Source organism: Brachycentrus maculatus, unplaced genomic scaffold (genome assembly GCF_059751285.1).
Source record: "Brachycentrus maculatus isolate JH-2025_06_01 unplaced genomic scaffold, ASM5975128v1 h1tg000522l, whole genome shotgun sequence".
Taxonomy (NCBI): domain Eukaryota; kingdom Metazoa; phylum Arthropoda; class Insecta; order Trichoptera; family Brachycentridae; genus Brachycentrus; species Brachycentrus maculatus.
The window spans coordinates 83,634-110,009 of NW_028281268.1; the positions used below are offsets into that span (position 1 = coordinate 83,634).

General features: G+C 33.0%; 1 protein-coding gene and 1 long non-coding RNA gene across 4 annotated transcripts in view; one reads left to right on the forward strand and one right to left on the reverse strand.

Annotated features, from left to right (window-relative positions):
- The first annotated feature begins 64 nt into the window (after positions 1-64).
- Positions 65-26,376, forward strand: part of LOC148301751 (SLIT-ROBO Rho GTPase-activating protein 1-like) — a 176,694-nt gene continuing 150,382 nt past the window's right edge. The window contains exon 1 of one of the 3 annotated variants that reach the window (XM_088272773.1): positions 65-984. In XM_088272773.1, the coding sequence (XP_088128899.1) occupies positions 897-984 (88 nt within the window). In that variant the 5' untranslated portion in view covers positions 65-896. The remainder of the gene's footprint in view (positions 985-26,376) is intronic. The other 2 variants (XM_088272776.1, XM_088272777.1) reach the window with 2 other exon arrangements.
- LOC148301752 (uncharacterized) lies at positions 1,011-3,185 on the reverse strand. Its single transcript, XR_015838759.1, has 3 exons — positions 2,960-3,185; positions 1,751-1,943; positions 1,011-1,318 (listed from the first exon to the last, which is right to left on the reverse strand). It is a non-coding gene; the product is annotated as an uncharacterized LOC148301752 (long non-coding RNA).

Sequence of the window (26,376 nt, forward strand, 5' to 3'; positions counted from 1 at the left end):
TTTTTTTTTTATTAAAAATGATTTTCATAATTAAGTTTAAAAAAATAGGAGTTTTTGCCAGTTACTGGAACCTCTAGGCATTTTATAATAAAACTTTTTTTTTAAATTAAGAGGTATAAAATTAAAATTATCATTCATTACTAAAAAATATATAATATGCACTTAGTAAAAAATCATAAAAACTGTGCCTGTGTTGACTCGACTGGCAGAAACATGATGAAAATCATTGTTTCGAATATAGGTAGTATTTTCATGGCATCAAAATATTGTATTATAATATTTACAAATGAAACCAGTTATTTCAATAATTTAATAAACACACCCCGGTTTACCGTTTACCCTACCAAAATTTAAAGAGGTAAAATAAAAAGAAGAAAAAATTAACCCTGCGCTGTAGTCCTGTTTGAAATTTTAAAATTACCGCTATAAAAAATACGATTTTATTTGAGTGATCAGCGCTCTCTGTCGGTAGATATACGAAGTACTCACCCGTCATTATTCCGAACTTTCAAACCCAAACAAACGGCAAACAGGCGCTCGGCGTGAATCGTAGTTCGCGCTCGGCTCTAGTACGAATGTGGAATGTGGACAAAAGTCCCGAAGTTATTCTGATTCCCGGTCATTCCCGATTCCCATTTATCCCTCGACTACGTGGTTGATAGTGTCAGTTTGCAAGTCGGTTCGTGCTCGCCCGCGGTTCTTGTTTACTTGTGTTTTATTTCATCTTGACATTTGAGAAATATCTGTTAATTTTAATTGCAGTGAGTGAAAGCAAAAGCGTTGTGCGTTTGCACACACAACAATGTGCTTGCTGTAAGCAATATCGTTGTGATAAGCTGATTGTGATAGTCATTTCCAACTTTTTGATAATTTTATGTGAGAAAGTGGCCGTAAACATGTCTTCTGCAATGGATGAAAACGACTTGGACATCAAATCGCCGATGAAACGCCTAGGATCTACGAGAAAACTTCTAGTATTCAGCAGTAAGTACATATACATTCTTGTTTCTTTACTAAATCTCGATGATCCTCATATTTTATCGATCAGCTATCGATTTTTTTACCGTTTAATGCTAACGGGCACAACTTGCAATTTATAACTTTTAGTTTTGCCCTACGTTGACGAGTGGTTCTCGTGAACTTTATATTTTTTATAATACGTAACTTTTGTAGTAGTACATTTTTTGTCGAATTTTTAAACACAAGCGCAAAGTTAAGTGGTTAATACTGGCATAAATTAAATTGTATCTTCGTTTTAAGTTTTAACACTTCCACACCGATCTCTGTTACAAAAATGTTTTTCTTGCGGTTTTGGGTCCTGTAATGAAAAAGTTTTTTTTTGTCCTTAATAACAAATTTTATTCTACAAGAGTTCACAACTGACATCATTTATGCAATATATTCAAATCCGAGCAACCAGTCCCTAACACATGCATAATCTAGAGAAAATTCACGAAATAATTATATTTCACAAATTTATTTTGCGTTTTCAACTTCAAAAATATTACGTAAATCTTATCTTAAAGTATAATATACAAAAATTGGAATATGTACATGTTAATAAAACTCGAAGAATTTCTTTAAAAAAATTGTGATGTACCCGACCGTTACTAAAATACTGGACGTGAATTTATTATCCTACCTTTAATGCACACCTGACAGCTGTCGGTTGATGAAAATGATATACCTTCGAGGATTTCTTATTTTGTAATTTACGTGGCGAAAAGGGTGTGTATAAAGATTATTTTACCTGTTTCGTTATATCCGACACGGAGTACGGACACCACGCACGACGGTGTTTATATGCAGGCCGTGCAAGTTTAGCCAGTGCGAATATCGTTATCAAAACTTGTACGGCAAGATTCTTGGCGCCTAAATGCTAACGCAGCCGCCCATACAAACGCGCAGTCTAGCCAGGCACGGTGGTAAATGACCGGCATGAGCTAAAAGCGGCAAGAGACATTTTTTTCTTTAAATCTTGCCATCGGCGAAGATATTAAATTTTAAGACCATCATAAATGAATTGTTTCGAAATTATTTTTATTTTATTTATTTCTATAGTTAGCCTATATAACATTTAATACAAACTATTATTTACACATAATTTAACGTCATATATATTTACATCATCTTACAATAAATATAACATTTATTTTTAATTCTTTCACTCTTTTCATTCTTCATACATTCATCTCATAATAATAAAAAGAATAATTTTAGATAATTTATATAGAGCCATTTTCGTATTTCGCAACATACATTTTTAAACCCTTATACATAATTCAATTTTGCGATTTTTTTAAAGTTGTTTTAGTTTATCCTTATTTCAAGTTACATGTCTATGATTTTTTTAAATATTTAAAACTACCTTATTCTGAAAATATTTTTGCATTCTATCGTTAAAAAAAATATTAAAAAAAATATAAGCATATTATATATCAGTTTCTTTTTTATATACCTATAAAAAATGCGAGAAGAACTTTGAGTTGAGTTCTTCTCGCATTTTTTCTATATTCTTATAACTATTTTTCGTAAGCACAATTATTATGGCTTTATTTTATGTTAGATCATAGGAATCAAGTTGTGGTAGTCCTGCTCAGGAGCCATGGGGATATCGCATCACCACAACCCGACTCTATTTCGTGTTTATTGTGATCCGAAATCTATATTTTTAGAATTTTGTTCATTAGATTCGTTCGTAAATTTAAATTGTCCTGTGTGATGTGCATTTTTCGTGCGTAGTGTTGGCGTATAAGTATGACATATTTTTGTTGTTGTTGACAGTTTGTTTGAAATCTGGTCTAATCATTTCTACCTCTGGTGGAGAGGATCTGCTATGTAAATCACCTAAGTTTACCTGCGTTTTCCAATAATATTGACCGTAATTTAATTAAATATAATTTAAAATATATATAGTAAATGAATATTTGTTTTTTTTTAATGTTAGTTAACCACTTACCGATATTTAAGTCTACCGGTTTCAAGACGCAATCATTACGCGTAATCACTACACCAGTATGTAAACAATGAACTCAGTGCACTTTATTCACAAATTTTAGTTCTAGAACAATATTATGAAGAAGAGGCTGAATGATTTTTACAATAATTGAAATGTAAAAATCTGGTTAAAAAAAATGGTCTAGAACGGGTTAAAAATGTCAAAATTTTAATCAGACAGGTGATCGTCTACCATTTGTTTCAAACTATTTTTTAAATAAGGAATTGTTGTGGCTGAAAAATGCATATTCTAAATTACCTACCTAGCCAGATAATTCCATATTCGAAATATTATTTTAAGCGCTCATTGAAGCATTCGTCTGTTTTTTTTTTGGTTTTCTTTTTAATATTTCGGTATTGCCAACGTACTTACTCATAAATATGAATATTGTTTTTAGGATGACGTTGGTTTGCAAGTCTCATTAGATTGATGAAGCTTCTGTCACATTGGTTGACTTTAGTAATTAAACAGAGTCGCCATTAATTAAACTGTGCCGGTCATACTAATAATAATTAATATATTATATTGGCCTCCAAGTACTCTGGTTGGGTGTGTTAAATGTTTCTAGCACTTGTCACTCGCATTTTTCTCCTATGAAAACGGGTATTTTAATTAATTAAAATTATGAATAATAATTTCAACGGTTGGCGGTTGAATATATATCATTGAAATATGCTAATAAGTCATTTAATAAATTAAATTATTTATCCACATACATCGTATCCATATTTTTTAGGTTTAAACTGCTAAAAGTCTAAAAAAAATATAGAAACGTGATTACTTGGTATTAAATGGTAAAAAAACAAATTCAAGAAACAAAAAACGCGAAATTTCTTTAAAATTTTACAAGATTCGAAAGATGCGAAAAGTCTAAAAAAACATGGATACATGATTACTTGGTCAAAAAAATCATGAAACAAAAAACGCGAAATTTCTTTATTTTTTTACGAGATGTGTTGTGGAATATTTACACAGAGGCGTGCATTCTATATAGGCAGATAAGCAGTGCCTACCCTAGATTACTCGCATTCCATATAGAAACGAGACCAGTGCCTACTATGCCTTATCCTTACCCAACCCTACTAGCTACCCCGATTAAAACTCTTTGCACGCCCTATATGTTTTCTCTGCCCTTATAGTGTAGTGTTTAGCACATTTGACTGTCATGCTGGAGGTCCTGGGTTCGATTCCCAGGGGGGACAAAATAATATGAGTGTTTTTTCACTTTAATATTTATTCAATATTACCCTGGACTGGCACATGAAGCGCAGGACTGATCACCTTGCCCTCATGTAATAAACGATCAAATTAACATTGCATCAATTTGATGCAGTGGCCTATGCACCATTGGGTGCGATAAGGGTCAGCAGTAATATGATTTGAAAGTAGAAAATTTAATGAATTGTTTCAAAGAATACTTTTATGATCATATTCAATTTTAATAATATCATTAATAAAATAATTTTTCTAATTGTTTTATTTCTAGATTAAAAAAAGTTATTTAATGAAATTGTCTTCCTAGCGATATTTGAAATTCTACTTAAGTTTCAGCTGGTAAAAACCATAGTATTATCTTTAAATTAATGGTTAGGAATCCACTTTTATCGAATTTTATGTTTAAAAAAATACCTCGAATTGACTTTAAACACTAACAAAGGCATTTGAAATAGCAGTCATTGAATTCTTTAAATAAAAATTGGCTCAATCATTTTTTTATCAACTGTACATTTAATCGCTTAATTCCTATTGAGTAATGACGTATTGTTTTGCATACCTACCGATGAAATTTTGTTGAGGCATATTAGATCATATTTACCTATTAAAATAAATATCCAATTATTCAATTCATTCCAATTAAGATTTTGAATTTGTAGGCAATCATTTCTGTTAAAACATTGCGCTCCAATGTGTAGAATCCAAAAAATAATTCCATTGTCATCGCTCGGTACTTGTTGATAGAGCTATAGAATGTCGTTTCCAAATACCTATTAAATATTATTACTATGTTGACAATATTTTGAGTGTGTCCAAATCTTTGTTCAATGATAAAATATGACCGGTCAAAATACAAGTTTAATAAAAATATGAAAATCATGTTTTCAAAGCGTCTGTCTCCTAGTACTTATGTAAAATAATTCGGAAAGAATTTCACATACATTTCCATCTCTATTAATAATTTTTTTAAATTACTCAACTCAACCATAGATGGTGTCGAGAACTCGCGTGTGAAAAAAGTGTCAATTGAAGGATATACATATATACAATTTCCGAAATCAGAGTAGTTGACAATCATGGGTAAAATGCCGAATAATTCATTATTAACATTGTGAAATACCACTTAAAACACTACTTCATGACTACCGATTTTGGAATAACCATTGCGTCATCTGGTCAACTGTAGACTAAAGTGAAATTGCTACAGTCTCCTTTTTATATAAAATAAAATAAAACATTATTCTTATTAAAATTTAACCGACCTGACGAAGAGACGGGTACGTCTCGAAACCGGTAGACATAAAAATATCGGTGAGTGGTTATGCTCGTTTATTAATCGGTATTTCTGAAAAAATTGTAAAAAAAAGAAGAAAAAAAGTAAAAGATTATTATTTGTAAAAAAGAGAAAGAAGAGAATCGGAATGGGAATATTTTCTAAAGCGGACTTGAAATTATTTTTTTTAACTGGTATTACACCAAGTGAACGATGAATGAAAAGGAGAGTGTTTTATTACTATTTTAGCACAAAGTTAACAATGCTTTTGATATACATAAAATGACCAATGTTACACATGTGTAAAGTGATCACTATAATCAGCCTATGACAGGTCGTAAGCTCTGTAAACACCCGGATTTCCACATTATTTTTCATCTATGTTGATATATCAATGTAAAAAAAAATGTTACTGTGTTTTAGTGGCAGTGATTATGATCACTCACATTCCGACTTGGCAGAACAAGTTGTCATTCTATCCGCGGGATCCAGGCTGCAGACAGGAGACGAGTCGCTCTCGAGTTGAAGTGGTTAAGTGGCCCGCGTAGGCAATCGAGGGTCTGCGATTCGTCTCGCTGGGATAATTGGACCGATTGGTGGGCTCATGATGCATGATGGAGGAAACACTTTCGTCCTCCACGCTGTCGTCATGCCGCTCCGTTAATACGACATGCTTATATTATGTCTCTTCTTTACCGGAATGTTAAGTGCCCGCGTCATGTTTCATAGCCAAACATCCAACAGATGATCTATGTGAATTGTTTTGCTGAAAATTAATACGAGTGCTATACGTATCGCTCACTCCTTTCAACGACGTCATATATCAAAAATCGTCCATTTTCAGTTGTGCACGTTTTCGGAATGCCCGGAAAATGTACTATGTCCCAAAAAAATCAAAATATTTTAAACATAATATTATTTACTTTATACAATTAAACAGCTTTGTTTTAACCACTTTTTTATTGGTACACTTTATCCAACCGGTTTCGAAAAGAACCTTGTCATCAATCATCGGGGTTTATGTACTAAATTCTATAACTATGTGAATTGTTTTGCTGAAAATTAATACGAGTGCTATACATATCGCTCACTCCTTTCAACGACGTCATGTATAAAAAATCGTCCATTTTCAGTTGTGCATGTTTTCGGAATGCCCGGAAAATGTACTATATCCCAGAAATATCGAAATATTTTTAACTTAATATTATTTACTTTATACAATTAAACAGTTTTGTTTTAACCACTTTTTTATTGGTACACTTTATCCAACCGGTTTCGACAAGAACCTTGTCATCATCAGGGTTTATATACTAAATTCTAAAACATAAACCCTGATGATGACAAGGTTCTTGTCGAAACCGGTTGGATAAAGTGTATCAATAAAAAAGTGGTTAAAACAAAGTTGTTTAATTTCATAAAGTTTTTAAAATATGCCACAATAAGTAATATTATTTACTCGCTTTAGGGCAGAAAGTGTTGTTTTTGCATTTTGAAGAAAAGGTTTTGTTAAATTACATAAGTCGCTCACTCCTTTCAAGAACGTCATAAATAAAAAAAAAGATTTTTCAGGAGAATGTTTTTAAAGTTTAAAAATATAATACAATGCATTAAAAATAAATATCTAGCCACTTACAGAACTTTATACTGTGCAACAGATCTTTTTAAGTAAAACATGAAGGTTTTTTTCTCCATTTGAAAAATATTTAGTTTATTTTAAAAAAATAATTTAACACTACCTTTTCTTCAAAATGCAAAAACAACACTTTCTGCCCTGTAGCGGGTAAATATTATAGTACATTTTCAGCGGGGATATAGTACATTTTCTAGGCATTCTGAAAACATGCATAACTGAAAATTGACGATTTTTGATTTATGACGTACTTGAAAGGAGTGAGCGAAGTATGTAAATGTTTTGTTCAAATTGCAGCTATGTTTAAACATTTTCTAGAGTTCAGTTTATCAGAGTTCTGGAATATCTGCAATGATTGTAATCAACCTCGGTAACGTTATCGGAGGTTAGCGGACGCGGTTTTGCGCTACATGAATCCTTCACTTTCCCGAAGTATGAATAATTTGCTTTGGTCCTAATAACCGCAGCCCAGCGGCGATTTTAGATCTAATTCTCTGGAAATGTTTTTTCCGCGATATGTTTATTATCATTTTGTGCCCACCATTCGGCATTGACGAACGATCACAAAAGATACACCCAAATTTAGTTTCCTAGAAGTTCGGGTCTGGAATTAATAATATGGAAAACGACTCAATCTGATGGGAGAATTCACAAACATGTAAACATTCGCTCACTCCTTTCAAGAACTTCATAAATAAAATAAAAACTTGATTTTTCAGGAGAACGTTTTTAAAGTTTAAAAATACAACATAATGTTTTAAAAATAAATATCAAGTCACATATTAAACTTTTTAGTATGCAACAGATCTTTTTACTTAAAACCTGAAGGTCTCCATTTGAAAAATATTTAATATATTTAAAAAAAATAATTAAACAATACCTTTTCTTCGAAATGCAAAAACAACACTTTCTGCCCTGTAGCGGGTTTAAGCTAAAAATATGCGTCTTTTGCAAGGATATAGTACATTTTCTGGGCATTCTGAAAACATGCACAACTGAAATTTTACGATTTTCGATTTATGACATTCTTGAAAGGAGTGAGCAATATGATTTTAACGCAGAGAAATAACTCGAAACAGAGATTTATATTACCCTGTGTCACTTTGTGGTAATATGTATCCATTTTTAATTTAAGTTTTACTTGGTAAATACCAATGTTTACTGAATGATACAGATTTATAATTTCAATAATAATATTCGTCTGCCTCTATAGTGTAGTCGCTACTATGCTGGAGGTCCTGGGTTCGACTCCCAGGAGGATTCAAATGAATCCAAGTGTTTTCACTTTAATATTTCCAGGACTCTGATACCTGAAGTGCAAGACTCTTTCCTTGCCTTTATATAATAAACGATCAATTTAACATTGCATCAATTTGGTATAGTGCCCTATGCACTCTTGGGTGTGGATAAAGTTCAGTAATAGTAGTATTTTCAAATCTTTCGCACGCGACAAACAATAAATGAATATCTCATATGGCAACATCTCGACTTTATGACGTCGAACTAAAATTTGCCTTATTGACCTAGAAATTTTAGGTCAACAAGTCAATTCAGTGAATTTATTATTTTCTGATATTGCGATTATTAACCCTGACTGATATATTTCAATTTTGAATCTGGCGTAAGTAGGTATATTTTTCCTTTCCATACATGTCAGAATGTTAGTGTTTTTTTTTTTCAAAAATTAAATATTTCTGTCCAATTATCAGCGTTAAATGAACCCGTGGCAGTGGTCCTATTAAGGGGGCATTCGCAGAATTCAAATTCAGAACGCGGTCGACCGCACGAGAGGTCGGTCGTGCTTCCGAGCGCAATTTAAAAAAAGTATCTTAATTTGACTTTTTTTTGTTGAAAACATATAGAAAAAATATTCATTTTCTATTTAGAAAAATATATTTATTTCGACGAAAAACTTATTTTTTCAATACAAAAACGGCATTTTAAGCAACAAAAAAAAACAATTACGTCAAACGTTACCTAGGTTTGTAGAAAATTAAGTTGCGATTCATGGTATATTGGGCCTTAAGTTGTATTGAACTTACATATTAGAAACATATAAATCATGTCTTCTACTAATATTTGATTCAAGAAAGTAAGTATAATATTTTATATACTTACCTAGTTATAAATATAGCTGTTTATTGATGATAACCAGATTAAGAGTAGGTACTCGACATGTTTTTGCAATCTTCGGTCTAATTTTTAATTCGCTGCCGTATTTTCAGAAGCAATTGGTATAACACTTTGGTAATATGTATACTGATTTTATATCTATCCACCCCAGGCCTGGCCAACTCAAATTACATCCCGGGCCGCATCGTGACCTAACTTTTTTCCTAAGGGCCGCACACAGACAGTAATAATTAAAGAAAATACAACGAATTTGAAACTCGTTGATTTAAACAAAAGGATTTTTAAATAATTTGAAATTAAAAATCCTTTTTTTTAAAGATTAAGTACAGTCAGGGTAATTGTGAAAAATAAACATAACTACGACCAGATGTAAGAAGAAAACACTCATTCAACCAACAAAAATGTATCTGTACAGTTATAAACATTGTTTATTGTAACTGCAGACAGTTGGTAGAATTCCATATTGAATTGTTGGGTAATATATCCAAAATAAAACACGGTTTTTGTTGGATTGAATTCTACATTATTTATGTATATTTAAATACGTGACGCGTTTCGCCTTAGGACATTATCAAACACTCATGTGTTTGATAATGTCCTAAGAATACGAAACGCGTCACGTATTTAAAAAGACATAAATAAATGTAGAATTCAATCCAACAAAAACCGTGTTTTATTTTGGATATGTTACCCAACAATAAACATTGTTATCAATTTTAACAATCAAAATTATTAATTAGAACACGTAAATCAAACAATATTACCAATTTTATTTGAAATAAAACCAATTTATCATTTTGCGAGATTTGAGTTTCTTTTCACCAGAATATATGCATTTCATGTAATTACAGAAACTTGATTGGGTTTAATAAATTACATATGATTTAAAATACATTTTGAAGGACCGCGGGCCGCACGTAAGGGTGCCGCGGGCCGCGGGTTGGCCACCCTTGATCTACACGATATAACAAAAAAATAAGGAATGAAAAAACGGGAGTTTCTAATGTCAAATAAATCACACAACATCTGTGTTCATTTTAATTCTTTGGAAGCGAGCATGTGTTTTGGGCTTTTGGGTCGACTATTTTTCTTCGTTACGGAGCGGTTCCAGTCCGATGCTGGGAAAAATAATTAAAATGAACCGTTTCAAGGACTGTAATACAGTAAAAAAATATACTCGCTCGTTATTTCGGGATATGCAGTCTTTCGGAGGGATCATCCGTTACGCTGAATTGATTTTTATTTTGTGAAAACTGCTGTTTTTTTTATTACAGAACTTAATAATTATGTACCAGAATTAATTTGTCATAAAAGATAACACTGTAAAGTGCAAACAATGACGTCGATGTAAATTTGTTAGAATAACTGTAATTTTGAAAGAAAATCACTTAAGTTTAAAAATAATGATATGAAAAAATGGTAAATATGTAAATAAATACAGATTGGTTTAAAAAAAAAATCTTATGTACATATATAACATACTTATGTAGATATTACCAGGATATCGATTACATACGGAATTTAACGATTTTATTAGATAATGTAGATAACTTAAGTCAACGTAAAAATACAATTCAGTAAGCGACCGGCTGCGCAAAGAGCTGGGCGTGTGTCTGCGCACATTTTTTTGAAGAATGCGTATCGGAAAAATATTTTTATCGTTTAGTTATTCCTTACCTTTCAGTACCTCTTTTCTTTTCAAAATCATATATTTATTTCGAATAAAAACTTATTTTTTCAATACATAAACGATGTTTTAAGCATAACGTTCAATCATGTCAAATGTTACCTGGTTTCAAAGAAAATTAAATTGCGAATTATCGTATGTTGGACCTTCAGTTATAAAAAATGGTTAAATCAGAAAAACTTAAGTCAGAACTATAAAAATCCCCACTATCGCTATAATAAGTTGTGTGTTGAGATTGTTAGAATGTCAATCAAGAACGAGGAAGATTCCTGTCCCGTTGATGTATCCGAAAACCCCTTAGGCACATTGGAGACATTTTCTCAGTTGTCTGATGAAGAGACGCGATGGTCACGTGACCCGCCATTGTTCCCGCCGCTTCACGCCCAAGTGTGGCCGCCATTAATTAACGCCGATGTGATTGGTGATTGGGTCACAAGCTGCGACCACTCGGCGGGCAGCAGAAGGGCGCCACGATCTGCCTCATCGGCTCCAGCGGAGATATCCTCCGTTCGGGCGCCAGAACTGGGCGGTGGAAACCGTCATCAGTCATTTTGGGAAGTCCAGTCCACACGTCAATCTGACTCTTTTGATCATGCATACTTCGAGTTTTTTGTTCGATCAGTCTGACTGAATGCTGTCGGTGCATTCATCGCATTCGTAAAGGTAGGGACTGACCTCCACATTCGTAACGTAACATTCGCGGCGAGCATCCGACTTCGGATGGAGCACTGGGAACGCTGTACCGACTATACGAACGCATCGTAACGTGTTACGTTACGACGAAATAAATTCGGTCAGTCCCCACCATAATGAAATGTTTTGACCAACAAGAAATGAATTTTAATATACTCTACACATACACATACACACGTCAATCTGCCTGCGCACAATCTTCTCTTCCAATTTCATGCTTCTCCTCATACATACACGCCGATTATTCCGACTCCTGACCTGTACACTTTCAAGTATTTGAAATACTTGTTCAGGCCAAGCTTTCCTCGATATTCCTCTGCTTCTAGTACCAACCACATTAGCCTATCCTTTCTTCTTTCATTCGATTCACATGTCCAAACCATCTCAATACACCTTTCTTTATCTCATTTTATCGATAATGCTTAATATCTCAATCTTAATCTTGGTTGTCAATAATGGGTAGAATTGGTGAATGTTACACGTGTGTAAAGTGATCACTTAAAGCAGCCTATGACGGTCGTCACCCCCGTAAATGCCCAGACTTCTATATTCTTCTTCATCTTTGATGAGATGTAAAAATATAATATCTCAACCTCGCATTATTTCCTTACATCAACCTTAGTTAGTAAAATATAAAAAAAAAAATACAGTACCACTTAACATAAATCTTCTATGTACCACTTGTTTTGTTCTCATAAACTTAATTAATTTGTCACATCAAACTATGTCATGAATATCGCTCTAGCTTTATTTGATAAAGTTTGTGTTACTTAAGTATTTTTTAAAATTTTTTTTCTCCTTTTCAATTCACTATACAAGAATGAGATCATCCAGGATTGTTGCCGATATGAGAACAAAAATATGTAGAAACTGAATCCTTTACAATTTTATTTCATTTCAAAGAGATTTAGTATTCCATTGATAAGCGAAATAAAACGAGATACGTTTGTCTAAATTTATCCTTCTTCAAACTTCAACGTGATTTTTTATATACGTCACCTGAGGACCAGCGATTTATAGAAATTATCTAACCATATACATATATTATTGCAATCGTAATTCAAGGCTATTATTTCTAACGCATGTCGTCAGCCTACGCCATAATCGATTCACGAGAATTATAATCGGTAAGATCAAATACTAACACAGCATCTATAATCATCTGTTTGTTATGTTTATCTTCTCCAGTCCGCTCCCATTTTATTATTGATTCAATCAGAATTTTCCGTATTCTTAGAACGTAATCCACGCGCTTTGACTAGTCTTTTCTTAAATGGTCTCGACTGATCGAAACGTGTTTGGAGTCCGCTATACAAATAGCCATTTCTACGTTTAAATTCATCACCTTTCGGAGGTCAATGCCAAGAGTCAAGGTGTTTATTAGGGTGGGGCTGTACACTATATATATATATAAATAATCTAAAATTTAATTTAAGTTAAACTTGGTAAATACCACCTAAAAACCATAAGATTTTAATAAATAGTGGTAATTACCAAGTAAAACTTATTTAAACAAAAACACTTGTATAATACCACTAAATGAGTTTTATTTCCATATTATTAATTTTTTTTTTGGCATCTCATCAAAGATGAAGAAGAATATGGAAGTCTGGCCAGACTTCCATATTCTTCTTCATCTTTGATGAGATGTCAAAAAATAATATGAAAATAACTCCTGCAATTGGAGATAATCCAGATTTTGTGAACAAGTTTGGACACACTCAAAATGTTGTAAAAGAGTTTTATTTCATTACAATCGTTTAGCAAACTACAGATGTTTTCATCTAAAGGTAAATAGTAAAATTAGATGTAAATGAAAAATAAAACATCTGTAGTTTTAGAAACTATTGCAATGAAATAAATATTGATTGTGAGTGGGATTAAACAAGTGTTTATTTTAAAAAAAATTGCATGTCGTTCCACAAAGTTAATGCTGAATCAGTAAATAATATAAGCAAAACTTGAATTTAAAATTGATAGATATTACCACAAAGTGAATGCCGAATTAATTAATGAAAATATATGATGAAATAAGTTCAACTCGCTTCTAAGGTATTGGAATTTACCATTTTTATGTTATGGATACAAATCAAAATAAATGTTAAAAATATTTTTTATTATCATTGAGATATTTTTAAAGATACGACAGATTGTCAGTAAGTCAGAGTTGAATTAAGTAATCTGTTTATACCGAATTTAGAATTTTTCTGCACCGGCTTCGTCTGATAAGATAAAATTTCGTTTGTTTTGGTTTCATAACTAATTTATATAACGTCATAATTTATGACGTTTTGTATTGTTTTCATTTCATTCTCAACAATAAAAAATACAAATAATATTATTAGATCTTTATCGTGTATTATATGAAAACGATATGGTACGTTTTTGTTTTAGAATTAAGAGAAAAAAATATAATGATAAATTATATTCCATCCTAATGCTCTTACGTACCTACCCATTATCCTTGACAGTTCTCGGTATTAAGTCAACCAATCAAGGCCGATGCTCGAAATTTCCATAACGTTATTTTGCAGCACACATTCTGTAAAGATTGCTTTGTTTTGTTTTGATATAGAATGAGTAAGTTATCCTTTCTACTAAAATCTACAGTACTTTTTTGTATGTATGATCAGATTTTTTGTTCAACATTTCTATTTAATTTTTGCCTATTCCTTGAATTAACCACAAAAATATAGCTATGGTTTCAGTCAAAAATGTGTAAATATTTAATTTTTGAGATACTTTTTGAGATAAAAGCAAATTTAATTAAATGCTTGGACAGTCATCGAAAGCTTCAAACTGATCACTGATCTATACACCAAAACTATACGTACGTCCTTAGATCATTGTATGGTGGATTTTTAGTAATTGACAAGGCACATTATTATGTACTCTTTCTTGTTTCAATATCTATTATTGTTGTCAGTAATCCGGACTTTGATATCAGTCAGCAACTGTCTCCTTGCTCTTGCTTTTTGGAGCACATTTTGCCTCCTGACCATATCGGTCCATGGGATGCAGCCACATTTCGAATGCCTCTAACACGTGGAACGTAATATGAGTTGTATTTCACTCGCGCTGTGTTTGGCCAAGAAGTTTAGTGAGTTAAATATAACTGCAATCATGGATTAGATTTTACATTATGTGAATTGGATACGCTTCACGTTTGCCACGTAATGCAAATGTATGCACTTTCTGTGTGGCCCCCTGGACAAATTACCGAAGTTAGCCCAGATTTTTCTCCGAAAACCAATTCTTGAAATGCATTGAAATGAAGACTGTATGCAGTCTGTTTACAGTTGTGACCCCAAGGATCATTTTTTTCTAATTTAGCAGTCCATGTGCTAACGGGTTCATAGTGCTGATCTCGAGGGTCCGCGATTCAACTCCGTATATAAGTGCATACGTACTGACCAAACATCTAACCATCCTTTGCCGAAGTTTCAGATTGAAGCTATCGTTGCAGAATATCTTAATATGTTTTATTTCCTTTTAATTTCTTTGTTTAAACCCGCGTCCTTGTGAACAACCAATCAAGGGTCGACATTTCGATTAATCAAGTCCCGTCGGCGTGGGCACACTACGCGTCAGATTCCTTCGTTCAATAAACCCGACCGTAATAATTAACCGTCTGATAACGGCAAGAATATTTCCTCAGCTTAGTCGCTAGTTTGTCGTCAAACCGCGTTTGAACAAACCCGTTTCTACGTCCAGTTGCAATTGACGTCAGTTTGTATTAGAAGAGTTTATTGCAATTGGACGTTAATATTGAATTGTTTCACTCATTATTTTATTTGTCAGTCATTCCTAACCTTTGAGGTAGGTCTGACAGATTTTCCCCATTTTAAAATATCACACTCCTTAGTCATTAATTAAGTATCCCTTAAATTTAAAAATCACTTAAACTCGTATTTCTTTATCCCTCTATTGAGTTTCGGTTAATTATTTACACTATTTTCCAAGATCCATAGATTTTTCCATGGTTATGTTCTAACTCTATTCAATCAACCAAAAAAACTATTTAAATCGTTTAAACATATCACCGAAATAATTTTTGCTTTGTTTAATCAGGTATAGAGAAACAGACAAGCAAAAACAAGTAATTTTCTCTCTCATTTTGAAAACGAAGACTAGAAACGAAATATATAAAATTGCTCTTTTAATGGTGGGGATTGACCGGAGCCAATTCGTCGTAACGTAACACGTTACGATGCGAGCATTCGTATAAAATTTAAATGGAGTTTTACAAATTAAACAATCTATAAATAATATCCTAGATATTCAGTAGGTATCAACAAAAATATGAGTAATGTGTCTTTATGCTGCATGACGCTCGTATCGTGATCGAGGCTTTAGCGAGTCCTCTCATAGCCCATTCCACTGTAGTCAACACTCAATTAATTTTCTTTGTTAATCTTTTAGTTTATTTTCACCTCAAAACGTAATTCACTGCTCTGAAATGTTCACCATTGTTGATGGGAGGATTAATACCTCCGATGCTACACTCGAGCAATTCTGATCAATTCATGTAGTGGTATATTTATACCATATTTTAATTTAATGGTATAACAACAATGACTATTCAACCTTACATCTGCTACAACTTACATGTAAAGTACATCCTTGCCTTTTGTTAAGTCTCTTAAAGTAATAATATGGTTTTTAAGTATTTCTTACTGTTCAAATTTGGTCGGTGAAATTCACCTGTACCCGCGTATATCTCAAGTTTCTGATGGAATTAAGGATCGTCGCCTTACACTGGACGTCAGATTTACTGTCCGGTTTTAATCGTAAGCGATTGTGTCGATTTCAATTAACTTTTATCGGAGGCGTTATTCTCGGAAATCCCACGTTCTTCCAACTTTTTATCGACTTTTTCTAACCGAGTTATTTTGTTGATGCTTATTTCTAATGTCTTTATTCTAACTACTACTACTACCATCACTACGTTTCCCCGGAGGGGTAGGGAGAGAGGATGTCCCGACATAAAGCTTCCTTCACATCCATTCATCTAGTCATACATGCCCTCCGATTACGCAGACTTTTGACACTGCCAGATTTTAGGTCCTGATTGATCTGATCCAAGTCTTTTTCGGCCGTCCTCGTCCTGTTCTTCCGCTCACATTCGCCAAATATACTTTCTTAGTCATTATCTCGTCATCCATTCGCTCCACATGTCCATACCACCTTGAAGAACTCTGCTTAATCTTTTCAATTATCCCTCGTTCAGCCTTACATTCCTCAATCTTTAAGATGCGGGATGAAGCCTATCTTGTTATTAATTTTATTTTTTAAGCAAATTAATGAATTCTTATCCCTGCGGTGAGATGGCGTGATTGCAAAGAAGTAGGTAGTTGATTACTATGTATTCCAAATGCGTCGTGTCTCTGATCAGTTACAGTTTTGAGACTACATTACGTTGTTCCTTGTATGGCGCCGGCTGTAAAAACACATCGTAAAAGTTTTTAGTGGTTTTGTTATTGATTTCGATTTTTTTATACACCCGTTGAAGTGAGATTCAATATAACTTTGAGGTTATAGTTTCGTATGGGAATTTGTAGTAATCGATCTAAAATTTCCTGTTACCAAATATCACTGGACATAATTTTTATTTTAAGACATGATGCGCTGGCAACGTTGTTTATTTCTATTTAATAATAGGTTATTTCGTAGTGTAGCTGTTTAGTTATTGTTCTACAATGCTTGAAGACCAGATTCCCAGCGATGCTAACATGAACAGTATTTTTTAGACGCATAAAAAATCGTCTTTATTAATTATTCTACTTGATAAAATCTCCTTTAACTGTTTACGGTTTTCGCTCAATCAACATCATGAAATATTTATTTTTTCACAATATTTTGAACTTGTCCACAAAACAGGGTTTGTCCACTTAGAGGTTAAATATAATGATCCCTTAAACTACCTATGACAGGTCGTAAGCCGTGTAGATACCCAGACTTCCATATTCTGCTTTTTTCTATGTTGAGATATTGATATACTTTTTTTTTGTTTATTGGAAGCTTAAATCATAGAGCGCAAATTTTAAGTACCTACGTTAGCAGTTATTTTTTTAGATAAAGAGAATATCATCAATGGATAGGACACTTGTTGCGCTACTCCTAATGTGAACTAGAAAACTAAGTAATAACATCTTCGCTATAAATTTTACCTTAGTCTAAATTTTGAAAATGTAATTTTAGTGCTTTCGAAGGAAGGTAACATGTACTTATATTCTTGCACCTAACATTGTAATAATTCATGGTGTCCCCTGAAAATGTGCAGTCTACAGGAGCATATTCTTATACCTAATATTGTAATAATGTGTGGTGTGCCCTGTTGATGTGTTGTGTACAGAAAAATATTATATTACTTAATATTGTAATAATGCATGGTGTGCCCTGAAGATGTGCAGTTTACAGGAGCATATTCTTATACCTAATATTGTAATAATGCACGGCGTGCCCTGACGATGTGCAGTTTACAGGATCATATTCTTATACCTAATGTTGTAATAATGTGTGGTGTGACCTGAAGATGTGCAGTTTACAGGATCATATTCTTATACCTAATATTGTAATAATGTGTGGTGTGCCCTGTTGATGTGTTGTGTACAGAAAAATATTATTTTACTTAATATTGTAATAATGCATGGTGTGCCCTGAAGATGTGCAGTGTGCGGTGACACCGCCGCATGCAGACATCGTGAAAATAGGTAGTCCCGAAATAGCTCACCCCGTTTGCAACACTAATTGATTCGTCCTCGTGCGAATTATTATTGCAGTCCACCAGCATTATGTTTATTAGGTAGATTTGTCTCCATTGGTCTCCATTCTCGAATCAGTACACGAACATTACTCCATTGTTGAGCCAACACCCTTAAGTATTGTTATGTTTAACTGTGACATATTGAAGTCATCTGGCATTCTAAAATCCCTAGGGATTCGTTTTTTGTATGTTTTTTTGTTTGTTTATTATGTAAGAACTAATCTTTAGCGCTCATATTGAGTAGGCCCATTAACCCTTTTACTGCGGGTGACACACACATTTGTGACACCATGCAAATGTGTATGCTGTGATATGCTATCACAAAAATAATTCACGATTTACTCAGGATTCAAAACTTTATTTCTAAGAACAAGATATTCAATTTTTTTTATATATTTCTTCTTCTCAAAACATGACTTATTAATTATATTTTGTATTGAAATCTGTCTTATTAATGAAACAGATTATCTAGGTAACATTTTACGCAATCGATTTTTTTCTTAAAACACCTATGTTGCATTGAAAAAATAAGATATAAAATACATTTTTTTCCAAATAATTATATGGTTTTAAAAAAAGGGGTTATTGAAAAGTTAGGAGCTAAAAATATATAAAAATATTTTTTCCACATATATTCTACAAATTATCTATTTTTTGTCTTCTCAAAACATGGCTTTCCAATTATATTTTGTATCGAAATCTGTCTAATAAATAAAGCAGATTTTTGTAAATAATTTTGGTCCAAATATGAAACGTGACAGATGTGGGACCATACACAAATTGAGATGTACACAGCGGTCTATGGAAAGACAAAATCTAGGTATAAGTCTGAGAGATAAAATCAGAAATGATGAAATCAGACGCCGGACAAAGGTTGTCTATGCGATAGATCGCGTTGCCAGACTAAAATGGCAATGGGCGGGTCATTTTGCGAGACAAGGAATGGACAGATGGCCATCCAGAGTTCTGCGGTGGAGACCATGGGACATGAAGAGAAGAAAAGGCTGACCCCAGAAAAGATGAGATGGTGACATTACTCCCGTCGCGGGTAGTAAGTGGATTGAAAAAGTCGAAACGAGAGAAGTCTGTAAAAAATAGAAAAGGCCTACATCCAGCAGTGGAGAGACAGCTGATTAAGAAGAGGAAGCTGTGAAACGTATTATGTATCGTACATGGTTATCGATTAATACAGTGCTCCGCAACCTTTTCTTACCTACGAAATACCAAAATTCTTCCTAGAATTCCGCGGCGCACCATTAGCTAAAATATATAGACCATTCAAAAATTATTTAATGATTTGGCGTTTAATTTGTAGAACTCCATTTTAATTTATGTATTAATTGATTTTTGAGTCTACTAAGGTGTATTTTATTGTAAAAAACACATAAAAATTAATATTGTGACAGTTGTTTCGCCTAGCATTCGTTTGAAAATGCCATAACTAGGCGAAACAATTGTCACAATATAAATCATTGTGTTTTTTAACAATAAAATATAACTTCTTAGACTCAAAAAATCTGTTTCATATAGCAATTAATACATAAAATACATAAAAAAATTATTTAGGTACTTATAATTATTTTATAATTTTGAAATAAAAGTCAGTGTTATGAAAAATAATTTGTTATTGTGTGTTAACACATAATGACCAATTATTTTTGTATTTAATTATATAAAGTAAAATAAATAAAAAAATCAAAAACATTGAATTTGACGTTGCGGAGCACTGGATTAATACACGCATCGTGTATGTTAGATATCAATAATTAGTAATAATACATAATATCGTTTATATTTGGTATGCATTCCACACTCCTTGATTAATTATTGTTCATGGTAATATCATCACGTTCAATGGGTGATACCATCAGTAATCTGTAATAATCAGCCACTGCCTCTATACACAATGTATCTACAACTATTACAGGTTTCTGGTTAGAATGCGGAAGTAATGCAGTCTGTTATCAATTTAGTTCGTGCATATTATAATATCAATTTGAGGTGTAGCTATCAATAGCTTGTGAATATCATAGTACAAATATGTTACGTAATTTCTATATATTATCCGCACGAATATTTTAATTTGAAGCATCATCGTTATTAGCAATTGTACACTTGCATCATGTAGATAAATATTGCCTTAGTCGATTTCTTGCCGGGTAAACAAAATCAGTCCATTCAATGGCAAAAAATATATTAAAACCATTTTCTTTACCTGTTTGTTCCGTTATCTGAAAATGAAGAGAAAAAAACACAGTTGAACCTGGATATAACATAAGAGATCCCGTGAGGCCTGAACATTTTTCTCTTATAAAGAGGTCTCTTATATCCATGTTTTCTTTTATAGAGAAAACATTATTCAATAATGTGTCATTCTGCCCATTCAATACTGGGCAGAATGGTAAACACACACAGGTGTATAAAGTGATCGCTTAAGCCAGCCAAATGCCAGGTCGTAAGCCCTTGGATGCTGAGACTTCCATATTCTTTCATATAAAGATGAACTATTGATGTTTCATATCATATTGAGACATCTATAATATTCAAAATCGTTATTGTTAGTATTACGTATAAAGATATATTTTAAATTTAAGTTTAACTTAGTAAATACCACTATTTCTTCGAATCTATTGTGACACGTGTTTCGACGCATTCTGCATCATTTTCAAACACCGATACTAAGTAAAACTTATTATTTTTTGACATCTCATCAAAGATGAAGAAGAATATGGTCTGGGCATTTACGTGGCTGACGACCGTCATAGGCTGTTTTAAGTGATCACTTTACACACGTGTAACATTCACCAATTCTACCCATTATTGACAACCACACTACTCAAATTCTCGGAAGTTCTATATATATGAACCAATTTAAAAACCTTGTTCTTGAATCACTAGAACTTCACTAGAGACATCTATTGGTGAGATGTAAAGAAGCTTTTTACTAAGCAGAAACTCTTATATTAGTAGGTGAGGTCCGAATCCTGGATTATAAACACACTGTAATTGGAGATAATCCAGATTTTGTGAACAAGTATTTGGACACACTCAAAATGTTGTAAGTAAAACTTAAATTAAAAATGGATAGATTTTGCTACAAAGTGATTTCCGAATCAACCAATGAAATTATACGGATGTACAATATAGATACATTATACAGACATACATACATACATATATTACACTCATAGTGCAAAAGATTGTTGTGTATCAGTTTATATTACTGTGGCTATAACTGAATGTAATACACGAACGGTGCATTATCATACCTAATGGAGATTTACAATCAAGCAATGATGGCAGTGATAGCTTGATTGTCTTTTAAAGTAATTTCCTGCCAGACGTGAAGCGATGTCTTACGATCGCTCGTGCAAGGGTGCAGTGTCAGGTACCAATACCATTGGTGGTGAGTGTTCATTTTGATAACAATAGCAGTTGCAAATCAGCGAATATTCAAGTAATAAGATAAATTTTAATTATTCTCTAGCAATGTTTTTCTCCACGGCTGTTAAGGTCCAGTATTCGTTAAGTCGCAACTTTATTTTCTCTAAATCCAGGTAACATTTTACGTAACTGTTTTTTTTTCTTAAAAAACCGTTTTTGCATTGAAAAAATTCGTTTTTCATTGAAATTATTATAAGGTTTTGAAAAAAAACAGTTATTGAAAGGTTAGGAGTTATAGAAATATTTTATTTTATATGTATTCTAAAAAACAAAAAATCCAATAAATGTACATGCTTTGAAAAAACTCGGGGGTGGGAAGACGTGTGACATCCTAGGTTGTCTCCGGTGGAATGAATTCTGTGTTTACGAATATCACCTTAATGAAAATGATTATCCAACAAGTTTTTTTAAACTTTTAATTGGGACACGCTGCACACACATATCGGCTGTCCAAATTTAAAACACAGTAAGGGACATTTTTTTAAGTAGTTTTTTTTTTGCATTTTTGGACTAAGTAGACTCTACTTAGTCCATAAATGAAAAAAAAACGTACTACAAAAAATGTCCCTTACTGTGTTTTAAATTTGGACAGCCGATATATGTAAAATATATTTTTTAAACATTTATAGAGTTATTTTTAGTCTATTGTCCTTAGCAAGAAAGAGACATCTCTAAAAACTAAGATGTTAGCAAAATAACGACAGCTTTATTTGAAATGTTGTTTCTCAAGTACTCATTACACAACATCACTATTTTGTTTACGGTCTTTAAGCCATAACATATTTCTTGTAGCTTAAAGACCGTAATTATAAAAGTAATAAATATTTTACAGTATAAGTTGAGGTTCCAATGTCCAGAGAGTGTCTGTATGTAAAGTCCTATCGAGTTCCTTGTAAGCTGACGAAATAATCCGTCCAGAAATGACAGAGGGAGCGGGGCTCAGTATCAAATTCAGATTCTCCTATCGGGAGCTTATTTTAAGTCTGTCTACCCCATCTGTTTTTTCTTGAGACATGGCCGGTCGCTGCACATTGCCTGTACACAATTTCCTCCCTTCTCCGATGTCTCTCAAACTGTTTTATTTTTTCAATATTTTTTATTTATTGGTGTACGACGATCAACATAGATGAAGAAAGAAGTGGAAGTTTTAAAAAAATTTAAGGAGTGAACCACAAAGCGTCTGTTTTAGATGCTTGCCTGCAGGTAGGATAGTAAGAATAGGAATGGTTAATGTGAAAAATATACCATAAACACCCAGACCAATTCAAAATAATTATTTCTAAGCAATCACAGGGTTTACGATCATTACATGTTCCTTGAATGTTTTTTGCAGATACTTACTTAGTGGCACATTTTATAAACTTTATAAAATGAAACAACTTTTTTAACCACTTTTTATTGGTACACTTTTTCCAACCGGTTTCGACAAGAACCTTGTCATCATCAAGGTTTATGTTTCTAAAACATTGAATTACTCATAGTTATATAAAAAAACCCTTATCCGCACCCAAATGGTGCATAGGGCACTGTCATATAAACGCAGTGTTATCTTGATCGTTTATACATGAAGGAAAGGTGATCAGCCCTCCGCTTCAGGTACCAGTCCATGGTAATTTTGAATAAATATTACAGTGAAAAAATCACTAATATTTATTTTACCCCCCTTGGGAATCGAACCCGGAACCTACAGAACGGTAGCCGAGCGTGCTGACCATTACACTACGGAGGCGGACAAAATACTCATAGTTAGGTTATAGTAAATAACCCTTCCCTTACGATGCCAAAGTACACCATATGAAAACTAGACGGTTTTTGTCGAAACCGGTTGGAAAAAAAAAGTGTACCAATAAAAGTGGTTAAAACAAAGTTGTTTTATTTTATAAAGTTTATCATTAAATGATTCACTTTTAACAACATGTACAATTTTACCCATGATTGACATCCGCATAATTCCTATTCCATGTTTCAATTGAAATCTTTCACGTGATTCTTATTCGGCGATATCTATGGTTAAAATTAGTACTACTACTACTACTATTGCCATCTAACCGTTTCCTATGCGAGGTGGATGGAACGCCACACTCTTCTGTACTCCTAGCTTCCTTCACATACATACATCTAGTCATACATGACTAGGTGTATGTATGTTAAGGAAGAAGGAAGATGTGTGTACACGACCAAATTAGTATCATGATTATTAAAATTTAAATATTGATGTGGAAAATAATTGTGAAACATGGAGTTGGCAAAAGAAGGATGAAAGTAGACTGAATGCAGTCGAAATGCGATCTCTCAGAAGAATGTGCGACAAAACGTGATAGATGTACGAATAGTGAAATAAGGAAGGAATGCAAAGCTGAGATAAGCATTATCGATAAAATTAAGAATGGTGTGTTGATATGGTTTGGACATGTAGAACGAATGAGTGAGGAAAGAACGATAAAACAAATTTATGAGGCGAATGTTAGCGGGAAAAGAAGCAGAGGAAGACCGAGAAAAACATGGCACGATCAGGTATGCCAAATACTTGAAAGTGGTCAGGTTAGGAGTCGTAACAATCGGCGGGTATGTATGAGGAGATGCATGAACGTGGAAGAGGCGAAGATGAATGTTTGCATGGACAGAGTGGTGTGGCGCTCTATTCTCTCTGCCTACCCATGCGGGGAAGCGGCGTGATGGTTAGTTAGTTAAAATAATTGTTTCTTTATGTCGTCTTAAATGTTAAAATTACTGTAGATTGTAAAGCGCCCTTGAGGTGATTTTTCACGAATACGGCGCTATAAAAATCATTAAAAAAACAAAAGTAATAATAATAATAATTCCTCCATCATTAATATATTTTTGTAATACTGCAAAAAAAAAACGTGATAGAAACAAGCGCCCTTGAGGTAATCTTTTACGAAAATGGCGCTGTATAAATTATCTAAATTTATTTTATTTATTGTTTCGGCATTAACTTTGTGGTAAGACATGTTACAATGATTAAAGAAAACACTTGTTTTTTACCACTTGAGTTTTATTATAGACTACATGTTTCAGAAGTTAAACTTCCATCATTCAGGTCTGTATAGTAACTGATATTATAATAATAGTTATTATACAGACCTGAATGATGGAAGTTTAACTTCTGAAACCTGTAGTCCATAATAAAACTCAAGTGGTAAAAAACAAGTGTTTTCTTTAATCATCTAAATTTATTGTTATTATTAAATTATAAAATGTTATTTTAGTTGGGATGCATGGTGGAGAAACGGTGGTTTAGGGATATACGATAAGAATTATTCTCGCCGCAGAACAATGAACACAGTACCTGATGGGCAGATGTTTTCCAACTGAAGACTTGATCCCGGCGGGCGGGTGTTCCACCATATTCCACGACGTCGAGTCGCGACACCCTAACTAAACAAGTATCTTATTGAGGGATTAAAATCACCTCCGTTATACTGTTCTTCTTCTTTCTTCCACTTCTTCTTCTTCTTCTTATTTTAGCTTTTTACCCTTCGAGAGCGTTCTGGCCACCTCTTCTTCAATATCTCCTAAAGTTTTATTACTTATTAGGGGGAAGTAGACCTTTCAGCCTACAAACTGATTCCTTATATGCCTTTTCTTCTCGCGCAGAGGCCACAGAGTGGATGATAATGACGCTTAGTTTGACTTCTTTTAATGTTGCATCTTCCACATATCTCTGTATTTTTTTAAAAAGCATAAAAAATTTATAAATTTAAGCGTTAATGTATTTCCACAACCTGAAATTTTTCAACTTGTTTTGAAAATACTTAGGTAATCGTGGATGTCTTATCCAGAGGTACATAGAAATCGTATTTTTTTATTATGGAAAATTACTTATCATATATGTATATAGTATTTCACATGTAACAGTTCATATGTAAATAGTAATACTGTTTGTTTATTTATTGGACAATTTATGCAGCGCATTTTTCGTGGAAAACCATGTCAATGGCACTTTACAATTTGCAGTAATTTAAACATTTAAAAGGACATACGTTAGTAATTATTTTCACAACAATGTATATGAAATATATGTAGGTACATTATTAGTTTATCTATAAGAACTTATCTGCTTCTTTATATTTAAATCCTAAACATTATATTATATAACGTTTGGTTAATTTCGCATATAATTTTAAATTTATATTCCTATGCCTAATTTTCAAAATCTTTAACATTTTATGCATAAATCCCACTTCGTTTATGTAATATTTTTATTGTGCCTTAAAAATAATATTGCCTAACTCGTTAAATTAAGCCATTCATTAGAATAAACTAAACGCTTCACTAACGACATGCCAAAAGGGGAGCTTCCTGCTGTTTTTCAAAATGGAAACCCTTATCATCTGTGCGTGGGTTTGGCAAGGCGTTGAAAACTGAATGGGATCCGTAGCTCCTAGCCCCTTTGAAATGTAACTCACAAAAAATAACAAACCATGTAGGTACGATATACACACTTATACCAGCATGCAGGGAAGGCAAATGAGATTTTTTTTGCGAAACGATGCGTAGAGATGACTAATGATTT